General features: G+C 36.4%; 1 protein-coding gene across 2 annotated transcripts in view; it reads right to left on the bottom strand.

Annotated features, from left to right (window-relative positions):
• SRPK1 (SRSF protein kinase 1) overlaps window positions 1-15,697 on the bottom strand; it is a 29,633-nt gene that overhangs the window by 6,532 nt on the left and 7,404 nt on the right. For both annotated transcript variants that reach the window (XR_015748541.1, XM_026677862.2), the window contains exons 3-12: window positions 12,303-12,421; window positions 10,479-10,587; window positions 9,834-9,921; window positions 9,137-9,224; window positions 8,461-8,567; window positions 6,110-6,275; window positions 4,717-4,742; window positions 3,393-3,606; window positions 2,549-2,956; window positions 1,825-1,925 (exon numbers count right to left, since the gene is read on the bottom strand). Coding sequence is in view for 1 of the 2 variants with exons in the window: in XM_026677862.2 (XP_026533647.2) it covers window positions 1,825-1,925; window positions 2,549-2,956; window positions 3,393-3,606; window positions 4,717-4,742; window positions 6,110-6,275; window positions 8,461-8,567; window positions 9,137-9,224; window positions 9,834-9,921; window positions 10,479-10,587; window positions 12,303-12,421 (1,426 nt within the window). In the remaining variant the exon portion in view is untranslated. The remainder of the gene's footprint in view (window positions 1-1,824; window positions 1,926-2,548; window positions 2,957-3,392; window positions 3,607-4,716; window positions 4,743-6,109; window positions 6,276-8,460; window positions 8,568-9,136; window positions 9,225-9,833; window positions 9,922-10,478; window positions 10,588-12,302; window positions 12,422-15,697) is intronic.

Here is a 15,697-nt window from a genome sequence, read left to right as displayed (position 1 = left end):
GAAGTTAAGATGACCTGACTCACTTGTAATATAAATCGAGAGAGCACTGAGATTTTGATTCTAATACACATCTGGGAAAGCCTTGTTCTGTATATTTATAGACCAGTTTTATACCTTTGCAAAAAAAAACACCTAAATCCCACAAAGTTCACTGGTGGCATCAATGAAACTCCAGGGGATCCATAGCATTACTAGCAACGTAGCCAGGGAGAAAGGTGGTAAAGAATTACCTACTTTTTATTCTGTTTATGTTCTCTCATAAATGTATGTATTTCATTGTATCTACTATAGTTTCCATTAAGATGCTGTTTTAATCATTTACCCAAATTGTCTGTCTTTCTCTTTTAAAATAAATTGCAACTACAGTATTTATCGGCGTATAACACGCACTTTTTCCCCCTGAAAATAGGGGCAAATGATGTATGCGTGTTATACGCCGATATAATGTTAAGAAGCCTTCGGTGAATGCTGCTGGGATCGGGATCAAGGACACAAATGAAAGAAGGGGAGGAGGAAGCAACCAAGCCTGTCCTTCTCTCTGGGTCAGCTCTGTCAGTCGCTCTCTCGCTCCTCCACCAGCACAGGAAGAAACTGCTTCAAAGAAGCGGGGCTTCCTGAAGCGCCCGTTTCTCCCCCACCCCACCCCGCCCGCCCGCCCGCCCGCAGTGCTCCGTTCTGCCTGCCTGCCTGCCTTCGTTAATGGTTGAATCGGAACAGCTTCGGCTGAGTAAAAGAGGCGAATAGTTATTATTCTCAGCGAAGCTGCTCCCAAACAACCAGAAACTAAGGCAGGCAGGCAGGCAGGCAGAATGGGACACTGTGGATTGAAGCGCGCGCGGGGGTGGGAGTGGGGGTGAAACGGGCGCTTTCCTGAAATTTCCCTCTTAAAATGAAGATGCGTGTTATACGCCTGTGCGTGTTATACGCCGATAAATACGGTACTTAACTTTACATTTTTAAAAGCAGAACAGTTTGAAGTTATTTTTTTTAAAAAGCCACACACTGAGGACAGCAAGCAAGCAATGTCCTCTTCCATCATTTTTCAAGCCCTAGAAGCACAGCTAGAGATGCTCAAGGCAGGCCATTCCACTGCTATGTCTTAAACCAGTATTTTTTCAAAAGGAAATATGCTATTTTTGGTTTTTGATGTCTTGAAATCCTTTCATGCACACTGAATCTGAATAACCACCCCTAGAATATGGAAGATACTCCATCTTTTCTTCCTTAATCTATATAGGAAAACTGAATAGTTTCAAATAGATAATAAGCAGAATATTGCCTCATACAAATCCAGAAATGAGGCAGGATAGCTATACAATAGCCTTCAGGAAAGCCATCCACTTTTATTTATTTTCAGTTCTGAGTAAAAAGTTAAATGTTCTAAATATAGTACAGCCCAAAATAAAAAGCGGGGAAAAAGATCTTGCCATTCCACCTATCCACGGAACTAACACCTCTTTGCTTTTAGCAACCACAATAATCTGGTTGCTAGCAGATATAAGATACCTTTTCCAAATTGAGGGCACAGATGCTGGAATTCTCATTTCTGATGTTGGACTGAAATTTGGCATCACTTTAAAGTACAAATTTAGGGTGAAATTCTAACAGTTCTACTTACATTCTGTCCAATAAAATCTTTTGAAAATGTGTATGGGAAAGAACTGTTCTACTCAAAGGAACACAGAATAAGTTAAGAGCTATGAACAAATTATGTTTGCATTTGCAGAAGCCTATTAATATATTTTAAATGGTAACTACGTTCATTCCAGCAAACTGCAAAATTAGCAATGTTGGCATTCAATAGGGAAAGGATAGTAAACTTACCACCCAGCAAGCATTTCCTAGATCAGCTATCTTCACTTTGAGTTTATCTGCATTCCCAGGTTCAAGCGGATTAAGGAGGAAATTTCCAGCAGCAGCTTTTTCTAGACTCAGCATAAACATGAATTAGCTCAATCATGTTCTACCTACTGTACCTACCTACTTACCTACCCACCCACCCATCCATCTCATTTCTACATTGCCCATCTTGTTTAAGTGACTCTGGGCAGCTTACAATAAAAATGCAATTTGGAGATACATTTTGTCAAAATAACTTTGGAACATTTTTCATAAAATTCATGCCAATTCAGAAATTACAATAAACAATGGTTTAGCTATAAACCATAGTGGAAATCAAGCTTGCTTAGGCAATCTCCTTAAGTCAAGGAATCCCCTTCCATTTTTGACTAACTATAGATTTTGTTAAATTCAATAAAGTGTAATTAAACAAAACATATCAAACTCAAATAATGGATTATAAATGGTCTAATTTTAAAAATATTAACACGCTGTACAAGAGCCTTATAAGATTAAACTCATATATGGCAAGTGCTTAGAAAAAAATCTATATAACCATGAAATATTAGGGTTTTTTAATTAAATGTATGCCACCCATCTCATACTTTGAGGCAAGTCTAACTAAGCAGCTTGTTACATATTTTTTTAAAAAGAATATTCTCCTTAAAAATAAACAATTTATTTCTGACAAAGAATCAATGTGCTGTACCTTTACTGTTTTCAGAAGACCCATTATTTTCATTCTCATCTTCTGAAGGAATTTCTGACCTGATGCTTTCTTGCAATTGGATGATTTGCTGTGCATTTAGATACTGTTCTTCATATGTGGGTTCCTGACAAACCATTGAATCCAGAACCTCTGAAATTAAGGGTACAGGAAGCTGTGATATTGCTTCCTGTATTAGGTTCTCTGAACCACCGTTGCTTTGACTATAAGCACTGCTCTCTTCTTCCTGGTCTTGAGAAGGGCCAGTGAAATCATTGGCATTATGAACGTCATCCTCGAGTTTCACAGACGCTTGATTGATGGATTTCGAGAAGGTAGAAATTTGCACCAATCCATTGCAATTGATTTCTGTTACACATTTTTCGATTCCCTCCATTAAGCTACTTTGCTCTGAAAAAAAGAGAAAAAACAGAAACAATGTATAGGTCAAGAGAAGAACAGACACAAAAGGAATCACAATGTATCCTGATAAGGGGCAACTGGAAATACAGGCCAGTCAACCATTTAAAAAAAATTATTATCACTGCTGCTGATATCCCATCTTTTTTTTCCAAGATGGTAAATAACTCTTCCTTCTCATCATTTTTCTCCATCACCATCCTATACTATGGGCCCAGAGATAATGATGGTCTGAATATTACTTAGGTTTAAACATATTATACATGTTAGGAAAATTTAATTTAGCGAATTAAAATTTGTATCATTCCAAATCTCTTGAAACTTTTATCAATTCAAATCTTTATTTTTAAGACCTGCTCAGCTTCAAAGAATGCAGGACTAGAATAATAAGTTGATCCAAAACATTTTTTTTGTTAGAGATCAATACCTGTCTTTGCTGGCAGCCCCTCATCTGGGGGGCTCTCTTTTAAAATTAGCTCAACTGGCCTCTCCACTTCTTGTTGTTCTTCAGACTCAGTTTGCAGAGGATTTGATTCCTTCTCCATCTCTTCAATTTCTTGTATTCGCTTTTCCAACAGTTCCGCTTGTCGTTTCTGCTTTTTTTTCAATTTCTTTTTCTTATTTTTGGACATTTTGTCAGCCTAAAAGATAAGTGCAAAACAGCTACCTTTTATGAGTTTACTGTTTATTGCAATAATAATTTAGTAGGCCTTTTTTCAAACACATAACTAATAAAAAGGAAATTCCTTACCAATCATTAAAGAGAGATACACTGAAAACTAGTAATGACTAGTAAGAAATATCACTGGGTTCAACAGAACATACTTCCATCTAAGCAGGCATCATTTAGATTGTAAAGTTCAGCTTTATTTCAATCTCTCTCCTGTTCTCATAATTTCATTGGCTATTAAGTACACTATAACAAAGATGCTACATGGAAAGTCTCTGTGGCGGCAGCTAGTTTACCTACTGGTGGTTTAATGCAGAGATCCCCAAACCTTTAAGCTTTGTGGAGTGGCAGGACAAAGGGGTTGATTTGGTGTGAGCATGCACGATGCATCCCTCACTGCTTGCGCAAGTGAGGATGTGCAAACACATTCACTCACTGCTTCCATGAATAAGAATGCACATGTATGTGCACTCACCTGCCCCCTCCGTGGTCCAATTCTGGAGGGCTCAAGGCCCGTTAGTGGACCACATCCCAGAGGTTGGGGATCCCTGGTTTAATGCCACCATTTCAAGTATTAACAGTTTTCATTCAAAATTGAAAATTACAAAACTGTTAAATTGTATCACTATTTCTTTGCTTGTGGAGTGCCAATTCTCCCTAATGCTTTACTGTCTTCTATTTGCCAATGATTACAAAAAGAACCATTATTTGTTCATGAAGTAAAAATGTTGTAGAGCTGTGCAAATTTTTGAAGGAATATTTCATTTCCATGAGGATTTAACTGCTTTAAACAGAGAAGTTGCTTTATTTCTTGACAACACATTGCTGATCTTCTCCACAATCTCATCAAAGTTGAGGAAGAAGCTTCTTCCGGCTTTAGTAACTGATAGCTCAAAAGATCTTTGTGACAAGAAAAAGTGTTTTATTAAAATGAAATCCATTACCTCTTTCCTTTAAGAAAGATGCATAGTCCAAATCTTTTAAATCCTAAAATCTAAAATCCCAGCCACAGCTAATGATAATCAGATTGTCTCCCACTATGTATCATCTAAATATAAAAAGCAGAAATAATCAAACTTACTGGTTTGGGCTGCGGTGCAGTACTCACTGTGAAGTAAAGCAAAAGTACCATTAGCATGTTTCTATCCTAGGAGCAATGATGCTGTACCAGTTGTACATTACACAAATCTTTATTAAGCAGAATATTATTTCTATTAAGATGCCAGCAGAATAGAATGTGTGTTTATGTAGCTATTCACATGAAAATGTAATCAGGAATGGGTTATCCCATTGTAAGCCTCTCAGAGTTATCTCAAACTGTGAGATGGGCAGCAAATAATACTATTATCATCGCTCATCACACAATCAGCCAGATGTTCAGACTGGAACTGGCATTTTAAATCCACCTAATGAGTCCTTTTCAAAGACCTGGGATAGGAAGATGTGGGTATTTAATGGTATCATCTTCAGAACAGCTTACATCCTGTGACAATACTTTTTAACACTATCAAACATCTATCTGCCTATCTCAGGTCCTTGGGAAAGACTCGATAGGTGGATAAAAATGCCAGATTCAGTCTGAACATCTAGCTGATTGTATGACAAACAACAATGAGGGTTCACCTCAATTTTCTTTGAGAGAAAATTTCCAGAAATTTTGATGCGATCAAATTTCCCTCCATTTTTTTCCAGAGAAAAACACATTGGGGATAATGCTGAAATATTCTATATGTCATTTTTTTTGATGATCTCAAAATAGATAAGCAGAGCCAGATTAGTGCCTGAATAGGAGGTCCATCAAATGAAGCTCCCTAACCAACTAGAATAACATGCCTTTCCTGATGAACCTGATGAGGAGAGGCGGTCCTCAGATAACCTGGCTTTAAATCTAGCTCCTTCATTTGATATTCTTCAAGGGCAGCCAAATGTAGAGTATATTACAGTAATCCCTTTGGGAGGTGATCAGGGCATGAGTGACTAAGAGAACAGAGGTTTAAAAAAAAGAAGTCATAACAAATACGTCTGACTTACAACCCTAAAGGGAAGGCTCCATTAGGGACATACCTCGAAGACTACCTATACTTCCATTTAAAAAAAGATTTAAATGAAATCAGTATCATATTTGCATTTAACTACCTAAAATTATTAATGCAGTTTAAAAATCTAAGTTTTTACATTTATAACAATTTTCTTCCTGAGCTTTTTTATAAAACATATTCATTTTATAAACAAACTGAAATATTCGATATTATTTATTTCAAGACTTTATATCTCATTCTTCAGTTTGGGTTATTAACAGAACAAATTAGATCACTAAAAAGAAGTTAGCATTTTCCCTCCATCTTCCCACTGCAAAAAAACAAGCCAAAAAAAAAAAAAAAAGAAGAAGAAGAATTGAGGAGATTAATGACAATAGTTGTGGTTGTCATGAGAATGAACCAAATTTGAAGTAAAAACAACTGGGAAGCACAAACCTGCAGAGCCAGAAGGCGGAGGGGCTCCAGATCTTTGCCACTCTGTAGCTTCTGCAGCTAGTTTACGGATGTACTGGTCATTAACACACAGCAAAATGTTTTCTGGTTTAATATCAGTATGGATAATCCGACATTTAGCATGCAAATAATCCAGACCTTGCAAGACCTGCAAAACACAAAAGATTAAAAAAAAAATCAAGTACTCAGGTTGCGTACAACATAGTACATTTAATGGAATACAAAAGAGACAGAATTTAATCAAGGCAAATCTCCTTTGAATCAAGCTTAATTTCTAGTTGATTTCATGTACATAGCTATTCAATTTGGGGACAACAGTACAGAAAATTTCTCCTTTGCGTTCCTCTGAGGTATTTTTAAACACATCTGTTGAAAGTACAGTTTATAATGTATCTGACCTCCTTTTTTGCAGCATTTCCCAATACTCTTTACTTTTCACTTATTAACTCACATGATTCCTCCTCACAGAAGAGATGGCATGCTAACAGACAGCTCAGATCTCAATGCTGTAATGTCAAAATATTGTACCGTAGTGATGTCTGTGGTGTGTCCTAGTGAGATATTCTATTTCCCCCTGATTTTTTTCTACACAAAGCTACTTATTTATGATCCTGCAGCCCTGCTTTGCTTTTGCTTTGCAAAAAGGAAACAATTTTACCATGAGATAAAATTATTGCTCAGAAGTACCCTCTGACACTTTGGTTGGGGCCCATTAAATTTCCTGTCCACTTTACTTCTATAACATTTTTTACAAGTTATATGTAGCTCAATTCAAAGAAGTCTGAAAGCAGCTTACAAACAATGCAGGAATTACATTTAACAAAATGCATATGACTGCCCAACTCACTCTCAGTAATTCTGGGCAGCTTTCAAAGATAAAACAATAAAAACATAACAACCCAAACAATGATCACCAGCCCTCCCCACAAAACAGGGATAAGAACAATAATTGCCTACTCTAAGGAGATGATCAGTCTTACAAAGCCTCCCCAGGCTTTCCATAATAGCCAAGTTTGAGCAGCTTTTCTCAGTGCCAACAGGGTTAATTTAAGCTGACCTCAGGCAGAATCCTGTTCCAAAGGTGAGAGGTAGGGACAGAAGAGACACAATCCTGTTGTCCCTAATAACAACAACCCATCAGAAATGGAATCTGAATAGTGCCCTTACTAGGTTTTATTGGATGGGACCTTTCCCCAGTTTAAAACATTTAAACTGTATATTCAGATATAAGCAACATAAGGCTCTAAAGGTAAAAAACCAGCATCCTAAATTTAGGATGCCGGTTTTTTTAAATTTAGAAGCCAAATGCTAACCAGTGCAGCTTTAGCAGTAGTGAGTACTTAAGTAAATTGAGAAGTACTCTTAACTACTTCAGTCACTGTTTCTGGGACCTACTGTATCTTTTTGATGGTCTTCAGGTCAAATCCATCTACAGTGAATAGCAACAGGCCAACTGAAAGGAGACCAAAGTAATATTATGGCCTCTTGATACAGAAATGGCCATGATTTCTGTACACAATAAGGAATTGTGCAAAGATTCTCCTAGCCAAGAATTGCCACCTGCTTCTTGAGAAGTTCTAAGAGGATTCCCAAATTATAAACCAATTCAGTCAGAGAGAATGCGACCCCATCCAGAAATGAAAACACAATACTAACAATTATTAAAGGGCAACACAAAATTATTGTGCAGATTCAAACAAATTACTGATTAATTGCCAGCAGACTAATATTTCATCTTAGGATTCAATAGTCATAGAATCTCGGCACAAATTAGGTTATTTTTTTTATCACTCAAATATATCAGTGAAGAGTCATATCAAAGAGTATCTCCATCCAAAAGACCCATCAGCACACAGGCATGCGCCTTCCTTTCCAAGCTTCTCCATGTTTGCATGCCTGCACCCTCTTTCCCCAGCCTCCCTCACACACTTTGTGGCGGCTTTCTCTGGATTCCCTGAACTCATGCTGTACTATAGGAACACCCTCAACTTCATACAGCCTTGTTGGGCCTCCCCCAACACTCCATGACATCCCACACTACTTAATTGGGACTCCCTGTGCTTCTTGCTTAACAATGAACTTGTCTTGGGGTTACAATAACAACTGAGAATGCCTGGGTTGCCATTACTAATTGATGAGGCCATGTGATGTCATGCTTTACAGCCACATTGCTTAGCAATGCCAATGTCAAATAGTATTGTAACTAGAGGACTATCTATATCTCATCCATTCAATAGCAGGTTTTGCTAGTAAATCCTGAAGACGAAAGTATTTTTAACAAATTTTAAAAGCAAAATTAGTACTGAAATATATCAAAGAGATATGAAACTTGCCTGAAGGATGATTTGTTTTACACAAAGAAGTGGAAGCCCCTGATAATTTGATTTGATGATCCATTTCAGAAGATGATGCCCTAAAACTTCAAATACCATACAAATATCTGAGAGGAGTCAAGGGTAATTTTCTAGACTATTCCAATAATGAAATTTCTCTTGAAATTTTGTATTAGTATTCTTTTTGTCTGCATTAACTTCTTTACAGCATCTATAAGGCTTATAGTATTGTGACTGAATGCGATCAAGAAACATGACTGATGGTACAGTATTAATAGATTTATAGACTATTCCATATTTGAATGCAGAATTTATACAGATTAGAACCACATGGGATGAAATTATTAATTTTTTAAGTTTCCAATACCAAAATAAACCTCTTTCCACTATAATCTGAAAGGAATTTGACTTTTTCCCCAGTTTAAAAAAGCTATACATCTCCCCCCAAAAAAAAAAAAAGTACCCTGGCTTCTAACAAGCATGTCGGCATACAGTAGTTGGATAAGCTTGGGAAGTAAGTACTAATAATTCTGCTATTAAATACTACAGCAAAGTCAAAGCCACATGAGTTGTAATGGTTGAACAATGGACAGAAATTAGTGTTACGATGCATTAAAGGCTATATAAATTTATGGTTTGAACCCATGCTTTGTCATCTGTTCTATTAAAAGGATACGGGAACCATTAATTCCTGAGATTTTGAAGTCATCTAAAAGCTGAACTACCCCGTCTCGATTTGGATCATCTGGGTCAGTGTTGCGGACCTGTATAAAGGAGAGAGGGGAAAAACATCAAATGACAGAAGAAAATGAGTACAGGAAGTTTCCTCCAAATCTTCTAAGAATTTTTCTAGGTCCTCTTATTGCTTTTTTAAGAGTTAGTATTTCAAATGCATCATCATTTCTGTTTTTAGATACCACATTCTCACATTAGCACTTCTTTTTGTCAACATGTCAGCTTTTAAAAAAAAGCATATAGCCAAATTATCTGGTCTTAAGACAATAATTAATATTCCATCTCATGAAATTGCATTTCCCATTTTCAATCCCTTTATAACATTCTCCTGAAAACATACTATTAGAAAATGTTAATGACATCTGCAGATGATGACATGAGCAGTATATCAAAATTCCCCCCTCTCAAGGATTATTTTAACTAAATCCAACCATATTTTAAGCACACAAAAACTGAAATTTCTTTTATTACCTACACCTGAAAGGGAACAGGACATGCAAGGTTAGCCAGTTGTGACAAACAGTGCTTCTTTTCACAACTTGGAAAAACAAGTCTGAAAGAACCACCAACCACCTCCTGATGTCTTAATAATTGTAAGTTTGAAGCTATATTGTAATTATTTACTTCTGTATACTCACAGATTTCAGCAATTTAATTTCATCCAAAGCTGTTTCTGTGTAATGCTCAGCACTCTTTACGACTTTCATTGCCACAAACCTCTTCCCCCTAATGGACACAAAGTTTAATTTCAAACTGTTTTTAGGAACCACATAACGCCGACAGATAAAAATATGGGAGCTCAGAGCTGTGTCCTATGGGTGGTGAATGTGTGCAGAGGGTGGTTGGAGACACCTTACTCTAGATCAGTGGCCCCCAATCTTTTGGGCACCTGTGGAGAGAGGTTTTTCTGCAGAATGGAGGAGGAATGGTTTCGTGTGCTGCCTGCCGTGAATGGGGTTTCGCTTGTTTGCACGGCTGTTTCTGGCATGCCATGGATTGGTGCCAGGCCATGGACCGGGGGTTGGGGGGCCCTGTTCTAGATCATTCTTGAGCAAAGTATCATCCCCAAGGCCTATGAAATGTAACCATGAACAAATGATACAAAGGGATGAATATAAATCCTAATAAAATACATTTGATAATTATATCCATATCGCTCACTCTGTTTATAAAACACAATAGGAATCCTCTGGATTTCAAAGTAATAGGATAAAGAAAAAAATGCTTTTTATCTATAATAGTCATTGAACAATTAACAGAAACTCCAACCAAAGAAGACTTACTGGATGTCCCACGATAACCACACTGTAGAAAAGTGTCCCCATCCCAGTTTTCGGATTACATGGTATCTTCCATTGAACAGATCTCCTATTTTTACTAGATGATAGCCACCTACAAAATGTACGGTGAATTATTAAATCAATACAGTTAAATTGAGGATATGTTGTAACGTCAACAGAAAAAGTTAAATGTATTCACATAACTTTATACACACTTAAATGCAGACAACTCGGAAAATTTTACAGTATAAAAACCAATAAAACAAGCTAAATAAATACAATACTGTAGTTTAATAAATCATCAAAAGCACTCCTGGGTATGATAAAGTAAGAAGTAGGCCTGGCCTTCAGTTCCATATTTTTGCATTTGCTGGTGAGTGACTGAGATTGGGCAGGGCAAGGATTTCCCGTATTTTGTGAAGAGAGATGTTAAAATATTGGATTCACGTAACCAAAATTATCAATAATAGGTATTCCACAATTAGTAGATTTTAGAAATTCTTTTTCATTGAAGAGGAGGAAATGCATTTCAGTGGAACAAATTTTTAATCTTTGCTATATCATATACCACACGTGCTTTTTATATTAGTAGCATTAAATATATTTACATAGTAATTTGAACACAAAGAATTCTACCATTTTTACAAAATCTAACACTTTTTCTAACCGTAGGCCTTTTTTCTATATGGTGACCGAGATTCCCATGAATCCCTCGCCTTTCCCATTAACTAGAAGGCAAATCAGGAAACACTAGGCATGCAGGCCTTACATGAATTTACTTCTACCAAACATTTAAAGACTATTGATATTTTTTTTAATTTTCTGGGCTACTGAACCATTTACTGTGTTTTACTTCTAAAATGTTCATGTTTATTAAACTATTTTTAAATTATTTTTTCCTTTTATAACACCTTATAGTATAGTTTTAATGAAAGCTTTATGGCATGGTTCTGAAACTTTGTGGCACTATGATTTCCTAAATCACTTCTAGTATTAATTTTTATAACACTCTCCCTTCTATGAATAAAAGTAATTATTTCATTGGGATATCTTCTGACAGTAACTGAGTTTTAAGTGTGCAAGAAGCTGGAGCCCTTTTTGCTTGGAGAAACTTCATTGTGTAATTTCCTAGGCTTGTTGTTTTCACCAGGTAGATCTGGAATAAATTCTCACTGCAAGCCAGCTTTGTATACACAAAGCACTGTGCATCTAGTCAGGCTGCACTCCAAGCTTTCCTTCAAAGTGTGTCCAAACAAACTAGTTGTCACCTTGACCAAGCAGAGAGTAAAGTCTTTTTGCCCATCAAAGGGCAATAGCAGCTCCTTCTGGAATTCGTGAACCATTTAAATATTTATTTATTTAAAATTAATTTATTTCTATTTTGCCTCTATTTTTATAAATCACTTAAGGCAGTGAGCATACCTAAGACCTTCCTGCTCTTATTTTCCCCACAACAACCCTGTGAAGTGAGTTGGGCTAAGAGAGTGACTAACCCAAGATTACTTAGTACTTTCATACCTAAGGAATATTAGGTATATAAAATATATCTGAAGCAAGCATATTCCTTCATCTTGAAGTTATTATATTAAATTGTTAAGTTTTATTTAACAAAGACATAACTTAGGACATAACTGCTCCTATCATAAACAGTTTCAAATCTTTTAAGCCATGATTTCATCTCAATAAATGAATCCTTGTTTTCCTTTAAAAGGAAATTCATAACGTGGCTTATATAAAGGTTTCATCAAGTCATAATATTAGCCTAGAGTTATTGGCCTAAAACAAACATGCTGAAAATGTAGACAATGTAGAATAGTAATGGCATACCTTTGCAATAATCATTGGGATCTTCTTGTTCATCATCATCTGATCCCAGTATTTCTTCTTCTTGCTCAGGAAGGTCATTCTCTGCATGGGCAGTAGGGCCACGGTGTTGAGTTTCAGGCCTAAGATACAGCACAAATGTTTAATTTGTAAGTTTATAAGGAGAGGAATAAAGAATAAGTAAGGAGTAAAATGCTGTTTAAACATAAGGCTAGATATATAAATAGAGTCCTCATTTTTTTTAAAGAAAACAAATTGTCTTAAGTTAGCTATAGTAAACTACATTTATTATTCAAAATATTGTGCAGTAATTTTGCAGAGAATGCAAACCTTTTCAGACCTACCCACTTTTGAAAACAAGCCTTTTGGTATCATTCCCAGTTGCTTTTCCTAAAATTGGGCTTACTTTAGAGATTCTCTGAGCACTAGAAAATATTTTCATTGAAAGCATAGTGCAGATACATGGTAACAATCCCCTATCACTTATCTAGTCATAGGCAAATAGAGGTGTTTTTTTATTTATTTTTTTATTTTGGCACATCCAATTCCAGAATGACCCTGGGCAGCTCACAATTTAAAACAGAATATAGATACAATAACATAAAAAAAAAAAAAAACACAGGGAGTGAAATACCACAATGATAGTCTAGACAAAAACATCAACAATGAAACAACCATAACAAAAACTCAATCACTCCTAACAAAGGAGTGTCACATGCATCCCCACCTCAAGGTCTGAGAAAATAACTAGGTCTTCAAGGTCTTCTTGAGAATGAGAGCTGTCCAGATCTTGGGAGGGCGGAGGAGGGGGAATGACTCCGAAATTCATAAACAACTCTGTTCTAAGTCATTTTCCAGTTTTGCTTCAAGGCTCACTCCCATTAGCACAGGCGCTCACTGGTATTTTTTACGAGAAATGGATGGCTTCAACCAGAATGAAAACCTAACTTTGCCACAGATTGGCATCAATTCTAGAACATGCTCTTGGCTGGGCATAGCTGTAAAAAGACAGTGTGTAGAAGCCCACATGACTCTCAAAATTACCATAAAGCCATTACATATAAAGTTCTACAATGTCTACCACTTTGAGAATGCATCAGAAAGGAAGACTGGCAATATCTAATGAATATTATTTTTAAATCATTTAAGACATAGAAAAAAAAGAGTGTATACCTGGTTTGCCATCTAAATAATCTACATTATGAACTATTTATTTAGCCAGTTTTACCACAATGTTTTTAACTCAATTCATTTTCAAAAATGACCGTATTTCTTAATTTCATTTTATATACTCTCAGCCTACAAAAAAGGAAATTTAGAGCTGCTTCAGACATTATATTAAATAATGTATCTAATTAAAGAATGCAAACAAGGAAAGCAAGTTGGTGAACACAATAGTTAACAAATACATACATGTTAAGAAACTGCCTTAAGTATCTTGCTGAAAATATAGTGAGGACTAAATATAAATATGGTGTCAAATGGCTTAAATCTATAATTCCTGAATTATTTAATTTATTCTGACTTTTTAATCTCTTTTGGCTTATTGTTAAACTTAAGATGGTGAACATACCTAATATTCCCAGCTCCTATTTTCCCCATGGCAACAACTAATAAGGTAGGTTGAGCTAAGAGTCACCCAGCCAGCTTTCATGCTTAAGGGAGGTCTGGAACTCAAGTCTCCTGGTAAGCACCTTAACTCCACACCAAACTGGCTCTCAATATCCATCTCAGCATCAATATTTAAATTAGTGATACTTAAAGAGTTGCAAATTACACCAATTGTTACATTATCAACAAATACAACTGTACTTTATATAGTTGTTATATTACAAGGTTCTATACTAGAGATCACTGAGGGAAATACTACTTTGGGAAGCAAATTTCTATGCTTGCCAATGCCAATTCAGAAGAAAAATAGCGGAAGAGGAAATGTCGACTACAGAAACCAGGCAGTGAAGTATGGTTTGAGAATGTGGTTTTGCCATCCATCCTGTACATCTTTTTCATGCAATTCTCTAAAATTGTAACATTTATGTATTACATCATTAATTCTTTCATATTTCTCAGAATTATTCTGAATAACAATTCCTAGACTAGAAATGCTGGCTCAAAATGCTTGCAAAGAAAGCAGGTGGAATCAATAAAAACAAAAAATTCTGGGACTCTGAATTATTTTCTATAGAATCTCCTTATATTGCTAGTCCTCAAACTTATTACTGCAATGGAGCCCAACATTTCCATTGCTAAGCAAGACAGCTGTTAAGTGAATTGTGCCCAATTTAATGACTTTTCTGCCACAGTTAAGGGAATCACTGCAGTTGTTAAAGTGAATCATGTCATTAAGTGAATCTGGATTCCCCCATTTACTTCGTCTGTCAGAAGCCAGCTAAGAAGGTTACAGATGATAATCACATGACCCCAGCATAGTGCAACAGTCATAAATACATGCCAATTGTGAAGTGCTCTCATGATCTCATGACACTGTGATGCCCTAAAGGTCATAACTGTGAAAAACGGTAAGTCACTTTTTTCAGTGCCACTATAACTTTGAACAGCCACTAAAAAAAGACAACCTGTAGTGGCCTTGGCTTGTTTCAGATGCCTTATTGCAGATTAGGCCTGCAAATTCAAACGCTGATCTAAATTCAGATAGCAAAGGCAACCCAATTTGCTGCTCCAAGCAAACAGTGCTCCCTATTTGCCTTGAAAAAGCAATTTGTGTGACCTGATATCATTACAGGCTTATGCTGAAGGAGAAATCTCCTGTAAGCCTTTTTCTATAGGGGTTGGGTGAGAAGTTTTCAAACAAAGCAACTCTGGGATTGCCGGCAGTCTTCCTAATATTACCCTACGTAGAAGATCTCCAGCACATATCTTCAGTGATGCACACTGAATACTTTGGCCAGCATGGCAGAATTATCTTCTCAAATGCATTGCCTGAAGGGCTTCCTGGATGGGCATGAAAAAGGCTCTTCTCATAAGGCTTTTCTCAACAGGACTCCCCAAAGGATTTTGGCCCCATTTTATTATTGGTCAGCTTCCAATGGAAAAGGCCAGAGGCATGAAGGGATGCATCCTTTCATACCATTGAGCTTGCAAATGATGAATAGCTGGGAGCATCCAGGAATACAACTCTGAAGCATTCTCATCTGCTGACAAAGTTCAGAAAAAATGCCAACAATACAAAAGGATGTATGCTGCTGGACTGTCTTAAACATATGTCAACTTTAAAACAGCTGGGAAAGCCCAGGAACATACAATAAACTTGTCCGTATTCTTCCCTCTCATTCACTGGCAGTGATTAGGAAAAGGCAAGTGATGCAAAAGGCAAGCCATCTCATGAGATGGGCAACTGTATAAATTTGATTAATAAATAATTACATAAATAAAAAGAT

Source organism: Notechis scutatus, chromosome 3 (assembly GCF_049901735.1).
Source record: "Notechis scutatus isolate UNSWTSFEM ecotype Mainland chromosome 3, rNotScu1.2, whole genome shotgun sequence".
NCBI classification, from domain to species: Eukaryota; Metazoa; Chordata; class Lepidosauria; order Squamata; family Elapidae; genus Notechis; species Notechis scutatus.
This window is presented reverse-complemented; position numbering and strand designations above follow the sequence as displayed.